The sequence below is a fragment of the Nannobrachium achirus genome (assembly GCF_963921795.1).
Source record: "Nannobrachium achirus genome assembly, chromosome: 1".
NCBI classification, from domain to species: domain Eukaryota; kingdom Metazoa; phylum Chordata; class Actinopteri; order Myctophiformes; family Myctophidae; genus Nannobrachium; species Nannobrachium achirus.
This window is the reverse complement of record NC_137810.1, coordinates 4,926,611-4,940,872: the sequence shown is the minus strand read 5'-3', so window position 1 is coordinate 4,940,872 and position 14,262 is coordinate 4,926,611. Positions and strand designations below refer to the sequence as shown.

The window sequence follows — 14,262 nt, the reverse complement described above, 5'->3', positions numbered from 1 at the left end:
CCTTTGTTTAGGTGAGTAGTGAAGTAGTTTAGTTTATTTTTGCTGAAGTCGAGCCCTTGTAGGGCAGTGGAATTCCTGGTCCTGTATCTGAGCAGGCTTCCTACCCTGTAACGCTCTGGACTAGAGCTAAGTACAGTAGCTACCTACCCTGTAACGCTGTGGACCAGAGCTAAGCTACCTACCCTGTAGCGCTGTGGACCAGAGCTAAGTACAGTAGCTACCTACCCTGTAGCGCTGTGGACCAGAGCTAAGTACAGTAGCTACCTACCCTGTAACGCTGTGGACCAGAGCTAAGTACAGTAGCTACCTACCCTGTAACGCTGTGGACCAGAGCTAAGTACAGTAGCTACCTACCCTGTAGCGCTGTGAACCAGAGCTAAGTACAGTAGGTACCTACCCTGTAGCGCTGTGAACCAGAGCTAAGTACAGTAGGTACCTAGTCTACCTACCCTGTAGCGCTGTGGACCAGAACTAAGTACAGTAGGTACCTAGTCTACCTACCCTGTAGCGCTGTGGACCAGAGCTAAGTACAGTAGGTACCTACTGTAACGCTGTGGACCAGAGCTAAGTACAGTAGGTACCTACTGTAACGCTGTGGACCAGAGCTAAGTACAGTAGGTACCTACTGTAACGCTGTGGACCAGAGCTAAGTACAGTAGGTACCTACCCTGTAACGCTGTGGACCAGAGCTAAGTACAGTAGGTACCTATAGTCTACCTACCCTGTAGCGTGAGTCCCCGTTGCTCTCCTGGAACAGGCTCTCGGGCCTCCTGCCGCTGGAGTAGGTCTGTAGTTTGAATCCCCGCTCCTCCCTCAGCGTGTTGAGCTGCTCGTGCCGCTGGGCAGACTGCATCCAGGCCTGGTTGAGCTCCGCCTCGGGGCTGCTGGGGTCTTCAACGAAGGAGTAGAAGCCGCTGTGAGACCCCGAGCTGCTGGAGGGACTCAGGGGACTGTGGGGGCACAAAGCACAAGGTTGTGTTTGTCACTCAGGGGCGTCACAAGGGGTAGGAAAGTGGGACTGAGTTACCAGGGCCCAAGGTGGAGGGGCCCTAGTAACTTTAGCTATTGAAAAATAGCAGATATACAAGCTCACAGCGCGGCACTGCGAGCTTGTAGATCTGCTATTTTTGAAAAGTCGTGAAAATGTGCGCAAATCTTTGAATATATGTATTTTTTAAGTGAACATTTGTAACTCAAATTTTGCTTCTGGTGGTTCCCTGGAACTATGAAACACATGAAAAAGTTTGAGCATCACTGACATGGAAACATAGGTTTCTTGGCACACATTTTCACGATTTTTCAAAAATAGCAGATCTACAAGCTCGCAGCGCGGCACTCGGTGCCGCGCTGTGAGCTTGTATATCTGCTATTTTTCAATATAGTTAACAATAACATTCATGGGGGGCCCGCAGTGAATCCTTGTACCCAGGGCCCAGGATTTGGTGTGACGCCCCTGTTGCCACTCATACATGTACTGCACTAGAACAGGGGTTTTCAAGGCACCCTGGGGTGCCGTGACGGCAGTCCAGGGGTGCCGCGAGATACTTTGATAATATTTGGAATTCATTTGGACATAAAAAAAAATGAAATGAAAAAATATTAAGTATCATTTTAAACTTGAAGTACAAAGTCAGTACTTTTCAGTCAGTTCTAACCAAAATGGCTATTATCGTATCGTTATCGTATTAACGTTTTCCTTGCAACATAATCACTAAAATATCATCACTGACGGGCAGACACCTCATATCTCCATGTTTCAAATGTATACGTCTTTTGGTAAAGTAAAGCCCTGCTTCATCATACAAGACTGTTGCACAAAACTAGTGAAAACAGCCAATCTACAAGCACACAACGCCTCGCATCACGAGGCGTTTTGTGCTTGTAGATCTGCTGTTTTCACTAGTTAAGTACATTTTATAGATGATAAATACAAAACAAACGGTTTTGGACATACAAGGTTTCCACCCGACAACGGTAATTAAAAAAACCCGAGTATTAAAAAAATATTTATGGAGTGCCCCGAGTCAAAAAAAGTTTGGGAACCACTGCACTAGAAGTAACGAAAACGAACGAAAACATCACATGGATGCACCTGGACATATCGTCAGTGATTTAGCCTGAACTCACAACATCATTCATACCCCTCATCCAGGTGACCAAGCCGGGGTTGATTTCTTTTAATTATTGTTTGAACGGTGCCCCTGGAAGGAGATAAGCTGAGCTGTTTGTCCGTTTGTTGAGTGCCCAGGGTCACATCGGCCAAGCTTTTCGAGACACTTCTTGTGTGAGTGTGAGTGTGTGTGTGTGTGTGTGTGTGTGTGTGTGTGTGTGTGTGTGTGTGTGCGTGCATTTGTATAGCCATGGGGTACAAAGACCTCCCACGTCAAAAGTCAAAGTGTTAACCACTAGCTGACAATATCGCAGAGACATTTTGTTTATTTGACAAAATAATGTGCAAGATACCCTACCTGAAAGGTTTGTGACACTGCTATAGACCAGTAAGACTCCCTAATCGGGAGATAAGCGACCGTCAGGTCGCCTACACAAACTTTAGAAGGCAATGGTAGCCAATCAGGAGGGGATATGGGAAATGGGACAGATCCATGTTGATGACATGACTTTAGAGATACTGTGTACCGCTTTGCGTGATTTTAGGCCAAAACCTGTAGGAGCAGTGTCCAAAAATGTGTTTTGCAAAGATCGGCCTGATGGTGGCGCTAGAAGAGGGGAATGTGAGAAATGAGGAGTGGAGGTTGAGATTTGACAGCCAAGGAGTGTGTGTGTGCAAAGTTTGGCATTGATATGACTAAAGTGGCAAAAGTGTGACGTGACGTGATGTGACAGACTGACTGACTGACTGACTGACAGCAGGTGGAGCTTTTCATAGTAACTGTGACCTGACGGTCCAACAACATTATGTATTACATGTGTCAGTACCTGGTGGGGGTTCCGGGGATGCTGGAGCTGCTGGGTTGCCACTCATCACTGCTACTCCCGCCTCCATCTTTAGACACAGCCACCTGTCACAGTGGAGGACAGGCATTAAAGGTGGTGCCATAGTTTTGAACTTTTTCTGTTTTGTGTCTATGGAGTGAACATTATTCTAATAGACCACCAGCGGCAGCGCCGGGTGGGGTTAGGCTATATGCAAATTTGTCTATTTTTTGGTTACTTCCTGAAAGCTGAAAGCCTCTGAGTCAAAAGGCCAGATCGGAAAACACAGATTTAATTAGGAATGTCCCGATACCACTTTTTTGCTGACCAAGTACAAGTACGAGTACTTAATTTGAGTACATGCCGATATCGAATAACGATACTGTAAGTTACGTTTCTGTACAAGTGCTTAAAAATAGTGTGTGGCACTCCAAAATAAAATCCTTTAAATAATGATGTTGTCATGCCTAGAGTGAGAGAAGGTGAAAACACTGTTCATTAGTTGAACTAACACACACAACACTGTGTCTTAGGACTTTTGATATGTTTGTTACCAACATATTTATGAAACAAAATGGTATCTGGCGCTGCCGTGAGCAATATCATATCGGACGAGTACGAGTACAGCAAAATAGGCCGGTATCGGGTTGAGTACCAATTCTGGTATCCGTATCGGGACAATAGATTTAATGACATCATAAAATCCTCCCCTTCCCTTTCACCATTCACCCAACACTGTGGGTGTGTCTAACTTCAGCTGGGTCACCACCACCCACCTGACAACCAGGCATACTTAATGAACTGGTGGGTGTGGCCACATAAAACTAGACCAGGTCAACCTGGTTGTGCCAGACCCCCTGTCTGTCATCATCATTTATGACATCATGCCTTTTGTAGGCATGTCATCATCATATATACCCTTTATATAGAAAAGGGACAGACCGACATTTGCTTATGTAGGCCTACCCATTTCATGGGTCTGGCAAACATAACTTCAAGTATAATGAATGCAGGACTTTTTACTGACCTGTCTGGCCTGAACCAGCACGTCCTCCCGGGACCCCCGGTGGTCCCTGGGCTGGGGGTCCTGGTCAGGGACCACCACCACCGAGGCCTGGCCGCGGCTGACCGAGATGCTGTCTCCACCCAGGGGGGTGGAGGAGGAGGAGGTGGTGGTTCTTCTGGAAGAAACAGTTGATTTACACTGGGTGTAAAAAATATTTTTCACAACAATATTTGAGCCATGATGTAGGCCAGATGTAGGCCATGCTTCAGTTTACTTAAAGGACAACTTTGTTTTTTTTACAAGGAGGGTTCATATTTTAGATTGCAACTAGAGATACTGTTCCTCCGAAACAGTGTGGGCTCGCTCGTGACTATTTTCTACAGCGTGCTAACTGTCATGTGAAGCTCAACCAATACTCCAGCTAACACCACTCCCAGATTTTCCACACCTCAATTGCACCTCATTGGCCCTGCCTTTGTACTGTCTGCGACGGAACTCACGAGACGGAACTCAAACGATGGAACTCACTCTATAAATAATGATGAACATAACTTAGTGTTCTCGCCTTTCAGGCGAGCCCACAATAAATAAAGTTTCCCAAGGACTATAGTTCAACATGCCAACATGACTATATGCTAACTGTCATGTGAAGCTCAACCAATACTCTAGCTAACACCACTCCCACTCCCTGCCTTCGTACTCTCTGCGGCAGGAGTCGACTCCTTTCTATCATTTTAGATATTTTATTTGTTTTGATTTCAGTGGCTGGGGGCATGTAAAATGAAAACATTTTAACACTCATCGTTCCTTTTCTCTTATTACCCTTGTTGTAAAAAAGAAACAAAGTTGTATACTTTAAACCCCGGACAATTTTGGATACGTTAAGGTGGCACTCTGACGAGGTGCCAACTTGCGATTTGTTATTTATATCAGGTCACACTTGTTGGTGGTGCTCACAGCGCGTCGCACTGCGGCGCGTTGTGAGCTTGGAGGTCGGCTATGTTCGGTACTTGATACCACACTGAACTAAGCATAATCAAGTGAATTCTGGAGATGTGGCGTAACGGCATGGATTTCTACACAGAGAGGGCAATGCTTTCAACATAAGATGCTGCGTTCAAGTTCAGGAGAGTTTGGACAAGGCAATTAATTCTCTTGAATGCTGCCTTCAGGTATGGCATGGAAAGAGGTAGCCTGGGACCAGACCAAACCGCCTGGTAAAAAAAAGCAACGTATATCTGGAGAGGGCACTTTTTACAGATGGATAAAGGGGCAGGGGCTCAAGCCCCCCTTGGTGCCTATAGCCCCATTTCCACTGTAGGGCAGACCCAGAACTAGAACCAGAACTTTCCAGAACCAAGAATTTTCCAGAACCCGTGAAGTTCCGGGACCAAGTTCAGCTTTCGTTTCCATATAACCAGAACTAACCGGGGTCCGACCAGCAGCGCTGCTGGCCCCGCCCATAGGTTCCCAGAACTCAAATGTAGTTCTACTTCAGGAGCAGGACCTTAAAAAAAGGTTCCCAGAACCTTGTCTGAAACCGGGCCGTGCACTATGGAAATAAAACCAGACCCAGAACCAAATAAAATAGGTTCAGGTTCTGGAAAGTTCTGGTTCCACCTTGCAGTGGAAAGGGGGCTTAACACATGGGTGACTAACAGGTCATTTTGGCCGATTTTGAGATTGCAAAGTGCAATAACTCTCCCCGTGAAGGTCTCAGAAATGTCCCCTTCCATGACTTTTCCTAAATACTCAAGATATATGTTCTCGGTTTTTTCCCCTTCTGAAACATTTCCTAAGTATGAAATAATATACATTTATACCACTCTGACTGCATTTATAGGTCAAATTGACAGATAAATTATTTCAATTTTTTGCCCAGGAGAGCAACACCTCCTCCCCCTGCTGCCAGCAGGGGTTCTATTGTCAATAGAACAACAGACAATAGAACCCCCGCTGGCAGCAGGGGAGGAGGTGATGTTCTCCTGGGCAAAAAGGGAGAGAATTTACCTGTCAATTTGACCTATAAATGCAGTCACAGTGGTAGTTTTTTTTTTTTTTCAGTCACCCGAGTGTTAAAGGAGTAGTTCACCCCCAAAATGACTTTTTTTCTATTGATTAGTCACGCCATGGAGAGTAGAGTTCAATAATATTTTTTGTTTTTTGTCGCATTCCTAAGACAAAAATGTGATAACAATAAATTTACCCGCATTGATTCCGAACGGGTCCCCATCCGGAATCAATGAGGGTAAATTTACTCTAATCAAATTTTTCTCTTAGGAATGTGACAAAAAACTAAACATATTATTGAACTCTACTCTCCATGGCGTGACTAATCAATAGAAAAAAAGTCATTTTGGGGGTGAACTACTCCTTTATGTGTGCACGTGCGTGACTGACCTTGCTGTGTAGGTCCAGCCGTGCAGGTCCAGCTCCGGGGGCTCGGGGCTGGTGGGGCTCCCCAGCGTCCGCAGGTCCCCCTGCTCCAGACGGGGGGACATGGACTGCAGGACCCACCGTCTGGGGGTGGAGCTGCTCTCCATCTGGGCCCTCTGAGGGGGTCCCCGGGGGGCTTCTGCTACCAGGTGGTGGCGCTGGTGGGGACAGGGTTCTGGAACACGGTGGGGGTGCTGTTCTGCAGCAGGGTGGGGGTGATGGTGGTGATGGGGTTCTAGAACAGGGTGGTGGAGGGGTTCTAGGAGAAGGTGGGGTTCAAGTTGGGGTCCTAGTAGAACAGGGTGATGGGGGTCCCCGGCCGATGGGAGCGCTTCATGTTGAGAGTCACACGCAGCCAACGACAGTCTCTGGAAACAAACACAGACAAGTGTCAAAACCACTGATAAGAATACAATCGATATGGATAATAGATATCCTAATCCAGTGTTTCTCAAATGGGGGTACGTGTACTCCCATGTGTTCTAGACTTTTTTGAGGGCATACGATCCGCGTCTATTCGTGTGGCTTGGGCAGACGCTAGTGCATAATCCCTATCAAATACGCTACTTTGAAAGGTTCACGAGGGCAGACGCTAGTCATATTTTCTTTTCCGACAGCAGACGCTGTATACGTGCGTTACAGGTAGAACACAGCACTGCCCCTAGGGATACACGTAGGTACTGCAGGGGGTACACAAGAAATGTCCCCCCAAAAAGAAAAATAGAAGTATAAATCATGCTAATATTGTTCATCGTTAAATAATTGATTACAATTGAATTAGGAGGGGTACTGTATGTTTAATGACACCTGGGGGTACCAGGAAACTGGGATGTGTTTTAAAGTTGTTTGAATGTATTGAAGTTATTGACATGAAAACCGTTTGAAACTCTTTCACTCCGTTTCTTATTTGTGATTTTATATTCTTGAAATGGGGGGATATTATTAGTGAAAACAGATGATCTACAAGCACACAACACCTCGCATCGCGAGGCGTTGTGTGCTTGTAGATCGGCTGTTTTCACTAGCTTAGTACGACAGAGGTTTCTGCCTGACAGTAATGATATTTTAGTGATTATGTTGCGAAGAAAACGTTGAGATAATAGCCGTTTTGGTTAGAACTGACTGAGAATAACTGTGTACTTCAAGTTTGAAATGATACTAAATATTTTTTCAAGTGTCCAAATGAATTCCAAATATCATCAAATGATCTCGCGGCACCCCTGGACTGCCGCCGTGCCCCGTCACCCACTTTGAAAACCCCTGCACTGTATCACCTGGAACCCTTAGATCTTTTCCTTGAGAATGTGACAAGACAGAAACCCTAGGCCTTATAATCCAAACATGAGCTAGTAGTCATGGTAACCAGAGTCGCAGTAACCTATAAGTCAAAACAGTTTCTCACAGAATATAACTTCATGGTCATATGAGCCTCATACATACACAAATATCAATCAACCACAATCTGCCTCATTCTCAAAGCTCTTCACACATCTCTACTGCATTGTAGTGTAGGTGTCATACAAGTGCCTGCCTAAGGTTGTAGGTTCAAGTTCTAGCCTGTGTATTCAAGATGAAAATAGCAAGACACGGCATCTACGGTTTACTTTCCGTAGCCTAAAATGGCTTTTTTTAGAGACACAAATGGAGAAAATCAACGTTATTATGGACCTTTCTCTGTCCCGCCAACACTCTCTCGTGGGATCTAGCACCAGCAAACTGGACGTTTGTAAGATTTAGGAGACCTAAGACTTAGGCGACAATTTGTAGGCTTTGTGTACCATGTCGCCTCTAGTGGCTCCAACAAAGATTCCCTATTAAAGATCTTTGGTTGGCGCCAATTGAGTTGCGTTCATCCTGGATGCAGAGAAATGCATGCAACATATCTTGCCTTCTTTTCCCACATCGCAAGTATGGTCAAAACATTCTGTTTTCTATGGACCATAACTTACACATGGACAATCGCGGTCGTATTTTTTCTTCGCTGCCCGAAAATCAGGTAAATACAATAGGAAAAAGCCGTCACCGCTAATCTACAATCTACAATGGCAAAATGATGGCATTCAAAGTGTTGACCTGGAACTCATTATGAATAATGGCTTAAGTAATAACTTTAACTTTAACTTAAAAAATGGCAGATATACAAGCTCACAAGTATTTGCATATTTTGACACAATATACCACCAGGCTTGTATCTGTTATTTCTCAAAAGTACAAATAATTCCTGGTCTAAATGGGTTAAGACATCAGGACTCCATTATACTGTATGGAGAGGACTGGCAGACTCACAGTGACATCACGAGGATAACACCAGCACCTCAGCGGCATAAAAGGCATCTACCTCTAAGTCACAAAGCATTACTGAGACTATCTTTACCAGGTGGTGAAGTCTCGATATTTCAACGCCCCATTATGTTAGGGTTAGGTTTAGGCATTGTTTTACTGAGGCTAGGTTTAGGCATATTGTTTAACATTCACCAGCGTCGGCAGGTTAACGTTCGACCTGCGTAGAACAAATGTTATGTCGATATATCGACACACTCCCGGTGCAGACAACATGGTGAACCGTTGCGGTTTGCTTTCTGCCAACAGAGATCCGGTTCCTCTGAAAGGCATGGAGGTGGAGGTTGAGGTGAGGGACCATGTGGCGACAGTGACCTCCGTTCTGCACTATGAGAACAAGGAGGAGAGCCCCCTAGAGGCCATGTTTGTCTTCCCTCTCCCCGGCGACGCCGCCGTCTGTCATTTCAGCGCAAAGATGGGCCAGTCAGAGGTGGTGGCCGAAGTGAAGGAGAAACAGAGGGCTCGGGAGGAGTACGACGACGCGCTGAGCTCAGGCCAGCAGGCCTTCCTATTGGAGGAGAGCGAGCAGAGCCCCGACGTGTTCTCTCTGAGCGTGGGCAGTCTGCCTCCGGGGGAGAGCGCCACCATCAGGCTGGAGTACGTCACTGAGCTGGCCGTGGAGGCCGACCACGGGCTGAGGTTCTGCCTGCCCGCTGTGCTCAACCCCCGCTACCAACCTCAAGGTGGAGGAGGTGGTGGTCAGCCTCCTCCTGTGGTGACCTCTGCTCCAGCTTCTCTGGTGCCCTACAGTCTGTCCTTCTCTGCCCACGTGAGCTCTCCTCGAGCCGTGTCTAAGGTAGAGTCCAACTGTTCCCTGGACCCTCTTCAGTACCTCAACACGGAGCAGACCCGGGCCGTGGTCAGGTTGGCTGCGGGACACAGGTTTGACAGAGACGTGGAGCTGTTGATTTATTACAAAGACGCCCACCGGCCCACTGCCGTGGTGGAGGCAGGACAGGAGTCTGTCAAAGCTGGCTCTCTGATGGGCGACCCGGTGGTCATGCTGAGCTTGTACCCAGAGTTCCCTGAAGCAGTGATGTCATCAGTGACTATATGCGGGGAGTTCCTGTTTCTAATGGATCGTTCTGGAAGCATGCGTGGTACCAGAATGACCAGAGCCAGGGACACTCTGCTGCTCCTGCTTAAAAGTCTGCCCATGGGCTGCTACTTTAACATCTATGGCTTTGGGAGTGACTTTAATCACGTCTTCCCCAGGAGTGTGGAGTACAAACAGGACACCATGGAGGAGGCTGTGAAGCAGGTTGAGATGATGGAGGCCGATATGGTAGAAACGGAGATCCTTCGGCCCCTCAAACATATATACGAGCAACCCTGCGTTCCCGGTCAGCCCAGACAACTCTTTGTCTTCACCGACGGCGAGGTTGGCAACACCAAGGAGGTTATTGACCTGGTGAAGAAGAACGCCGGCTCCCACAGGTGCTTTGCTTTTGGGATCGGGGAGGGGGCCAGCTCTGCTCTCATCAACGGGATGGCCGAACAGGGAGGAGGACACGCCCAGTTCATCACAGGAACCGAGAGGATGCAACCCAAAGTGATGCAGTCGCTTGGCTTTGCCCTGCAGCCTGCTGTGGTGGACATTTCCCTCGAGTGGAACCTGCCAGAGGGAGTGTCTGCAACGCCTCTGTCTCCGCCAATCACAGCCCTTTTCCAGGGTCAGAGGTCACTGGTTTATGCCCAGCTCACTGGAGAGAGTTCAGGCACCAGTGAAGGCAGTGTGAAAGTGACCTACAGGCTGGCTGATCAACCCTTCGAGTGTCAGCTCCACTTGAGTCTCAAACCAGCAGAGGGCGACGGTGGACTGATGGTCCACAGGTTGGGGGCTCGGACCCTGATTCGCTCCCTGGAGCTGGAGCAGAGAGGAGAGCGAGGGCAGCAGGAACAAGCGGAGATGCAGAAGAAGAAGGTGGTGGAACTCAGCGTCCAATCAGGAGTGAGCAGCGCCTTCACCGCCTTCATCGCTGTCAACAAAGGAAGTGGGGAGGCTGTGCAGGGACCTCTGGTACGCAGAGACCTCCCAGTACCATGGTCAGAGATGTGGGGGTTAATGGCTCATAAGGGTGGCTTCACACAATCCCAGACCAGGAAATCAGGACTGAAATCACTGATAGGGGACTTGTTCTACAGAAAGGAAAAAACTATGTGCAATTCCCCCAAAATTAGCTCTATGATTTGCAAGTCCAGAAAGAAACTTTTCCTCAGACGTTTTCAGACCAGGAAATCAGGACTGAGATCACGGGTAATGAACTGGTTCAAAAGATCCCTAGACTCTCTTATCCGCAGGGATTCAGCCTCTGTTGGAGAAGGACTCAAGGAGCCTCGAGGTCGTCGGCCACCCACAGACACATTGCTGCAGTTGATTTCCCTCCAGAAGGCCTCTGGCTCCTGGCCTCTGACGTCATCCCTGGAAGATGTCTTGGGGAAGACCAAGGACCAGGTGGAAGGGGCCATGCCTGCACAGGTGAACCGGGACGTGTGGACCACTGTTTTGGCTCTGCTCTGGCTCCACGGTTCCCAGAAGGGAGCCCAGGACGAGTGGGAGCTCCTGGCTACGAAGGCGGTGTCCTGGCTCCGTGCTCAGAAGGTCCCACAGCTGATGGAGTGCATTGAGGCTGGGAACGCCCTGTTGGGCTGCAAGGTGCAGAAAGAGGCCCTGTTGGGCTGCAAGGTGCAGAAAGAGGCCCTGTTGGGCTGCAAGGTGCAGAAAGAGGCCCTGGGTCTGTAAGAGAAACATCCTGCCTGGCTCCATCCAGTGCCGGTTCCAGGACTCAGGTGGCCCTATGCAAGATTATTTTAGGTGGCCCCTCACTAACGGATGCGCGCGTACGCGCTCATCCGTTAGTGAGGGGCCACCTAAAATAATCTGTAGCACCAGATCGAAATGTTCTTTTTGGAGGCATATTGACTTGCTCATGAATCAAGTACAGGGGGTCGGTTCTCCATTCCGAAACCCCCCCATTTCGAAACACCCCGTTTTCGAAACCCCCCGTTTTCGAAACCCCCCCTTTTCGAATTTTAATTTTCGGAAAGGTGGGGTTTCGAAATTGCAGTCGGGACCTCGCCATTCCGAAATTTTGAATTTGAGCAGATTATTCCACCAGCAGGGCTTAAGGTGAGCCAGAACGGCCGGAACCCCCGTCAACACTAGGGCTTTGCACATAAAGAGTGCTGCTGCATTATATCCTATATTAATTATATTGACCTATAATTGCAACATGTCGATAATAAAGTGAATAATATGAATGCCATATAGGCCTATTAATTATATGGACGTATAATATGCATGACGCACTGTGCGTCCTGTGCGTCTGGGAACACATTGCCAAAGGGCACCAAAAAATAAAAAAAGAAGAAGAAAAGGCCAAGCCGATCATCATCATAGATTCAGAGCCTAATAACTAATATGTAGGCCTACCGGTATTTGCTCCGCCTAAAAATAAACACGGAATGCATGCCAAAATATTGCGTGATGCCTGATCAATGGTTGTTGTGATAATCGATTTGGGTGCACGGTGGTCGCCCGCAGTAAGTGCACCTGCAGGCTGGCTGTGCTGCTCCTGCATTCATTATCATTATTCATTACTGTCTGAAAAGTCATCCAATAAACTGAATAAAGACTGTGAATTGTGAATAACCCTTTACCTACTGTCGCTGCCGGCCTGCCGCTGTGATGTGATGTGATGTGATGTGATGTGATGCATTTTGAAGGTCCATGAAGAAGTAATCCGTTATTTGGGGTGACGACAACCAGAATGCAGAATAGACTAGGCTATCATTAGTTGTCTGAGAATGTGCCACAATGGTTTAAATTATCTAATGTAACTTTGAGAAGCGCAGAGCTGGTCAGAGTCCATTCAGACCAGCTGTGGGACTGCTGCGCTAATTGGGTTGACTTGACTCGTTGACCCTATAGGCCTACTTGCGCTATTCGGTTTATTATTGAAAAATGGAAATGCAATGACAGTAGGCATATTAATTCATTTATCTGTCTGTCAGTCAGTCAGTCAGTCAGTCAGTCAGTCAGTCAGTCAGTCAGACAGACAGACAGACAGACAGACAGACAGACAGACAGACAGACAGACAGACAGACAGACAGACAGATTGATAATTTTCCCATTGCACACGAGAACGTGAAGTCAGTCAGTTCAGCACCGCAGGCAGCCCCTCATCACAGACAGCGTGTTAAAAGTGGTTGCACTTACGTATATGAGACAGAAATGGGCCTCTAATATTTGACAATTTGGCCAATGTTTAATTTGTCATGTTAGAAATGTGCAGATACTGCTCTATAGACGTAGACTTTGTTGGTTTGTTTACTGTTAAAATGGCGCATATTAAGTTAATCATCTGGGGACAAAATAATTTGGGTCCCAACCCACAGGTTGAGAACCACTGGTATAGCTCCCAGTTACCAATGGATCAATTAGCGCGGTCATTATTTGCTTTCAAGGAAAAACAAACAATAGATGTGTGAATTGCGCCGGTCATTAGCTCCTGCTGTGACATCAAACGAATATGGTCCACCAATTAAGGATCAAAGTGGTGATGTCTGGAAGTTTGTAGGTATGAGTGGAGTGGAGTTTTTGGTGTGGGGATTCGACAAGAGATGACATCTGCTAATTAGACTACAGTCTCACAGCTGAAAAAGGGAACTGCCTGAACTTCATGACAACTAGGCCTATAACTACTTCCTAAACGTCAAGGATGTCCACAATTACAAGAGGGCGCTCCACTAATCACGTACAACCAATTTGACAGACACTAAAACTCCCCAGATCGTGCATAGTTTATTTTGTGAGGAGTTGCTCAGAGAGTCAGATAAAAGGAAAGTGCCACTGGAGTGAGGAGAAATATTGTATGTATCCTATAGGCTATGCCTAAAATAGAATATTGCAGGCCAAATCGTGGCAAATGGAGACGTTTTACGCGCGGCGAAAGCCTGGTGATGCAAGGTTACGCGCGGAGCGGGCTGCGAGGAGAGAGTGATAGAACAGAGAGGGAGGGCGAGAGGGGAGACAGGGAGAGAGGAGAGATAGAGAGAGACGTTGAATATACATTCATATCTTGCTAAACTAAGTATAAGCTCTATATGATCTGTCTGGTTTATTGCAGGGTTTATCACCGCTGGTTTTATTTTTTGATCGCCCGTTTCCGACCGAGATAAGCGCCGCAATTTTGCTGGGGTGCACTGTTGATTTGTAGACCTATACATTTGAAAACTTGAATTGGGACATTGTGCATGAGTAGGCCTATACCGTTGTTATACTTACATTTTTATGTTAATAATCATTCATAATTCCATTGTTTTATTTGCTTTTTTTTGCCGTGGAGTAAATCTCATGTCTACTTTGAAATAAATATACAAGTTCAGCTGTGAAAGATCACATTTTAAGCCTGGACTTTGTTTAATTTGGCTTCTAATTTAGTGTGTAGACAAAACAATAAGTTAAGATAATACAATGTATAAAAAGCATACAAGTAAAGTGTCCCGTCTCACAGCTGTGCGTGTTGAGCGCAACTACAGCTCT

General features: G+C 46.9%; 2 protein-coding genes across 5 annotated transcripts in view; one reads left to right on the top strand and one right to left on the bottom strand.

The window, feature by feature from the left end:
• The window catches only part of misp (mitotic spindle positioning), a 62,039-nt gene that overhangs the window by 27,576 nt on the left and 20,201 nt on the right, over window positions 1-14,262 (bottom strand). For all 4 annotated transcript variants that reach the window (XM_080732738.1, XM_080732741.1, XM_080732740.1 and 1 more), the window contains exons 2-5: window positions 6,341-6,744; window positions 3,962-4,115; window positions 2,938-3,020; window positions 722-950 (exon numbers count right to left, since the gene is read on the bottom strand). In XM_080732738.1, coding sequence (XP_080588864.1) covers window positions 722-950; window positions 2,938-3,020; window positions 3,962-4,115; window positions 6,341-6,483 — 609 coding nt within the window. In that variant the 5' untranslated portion in view covers window positions 6,484-6,744. The remainder of the gene's footprint in view (window positions 1-721; window positions 951-2,937; window positions 3,021-3,961; window positions 4,116-6,340; window positions 6,745-14,262) is intronic.
• Window positions 8,931-11,459, top strand: LOC308308077 (von Willebrand factor A domain-containing protein 5A-like; the record flags this gene model as incomplete). The annotated part of the gene is made up of 1 exon (XM_080753446.1): window positions 8,931-11,459. The coding sequence occupies one exon, from the start codon at window positions 8,931-8,933 to the stop codon at window positions 11,457-11,459; it is 2,529 nt and encodes an 842-aa protein (XP_080609572.1).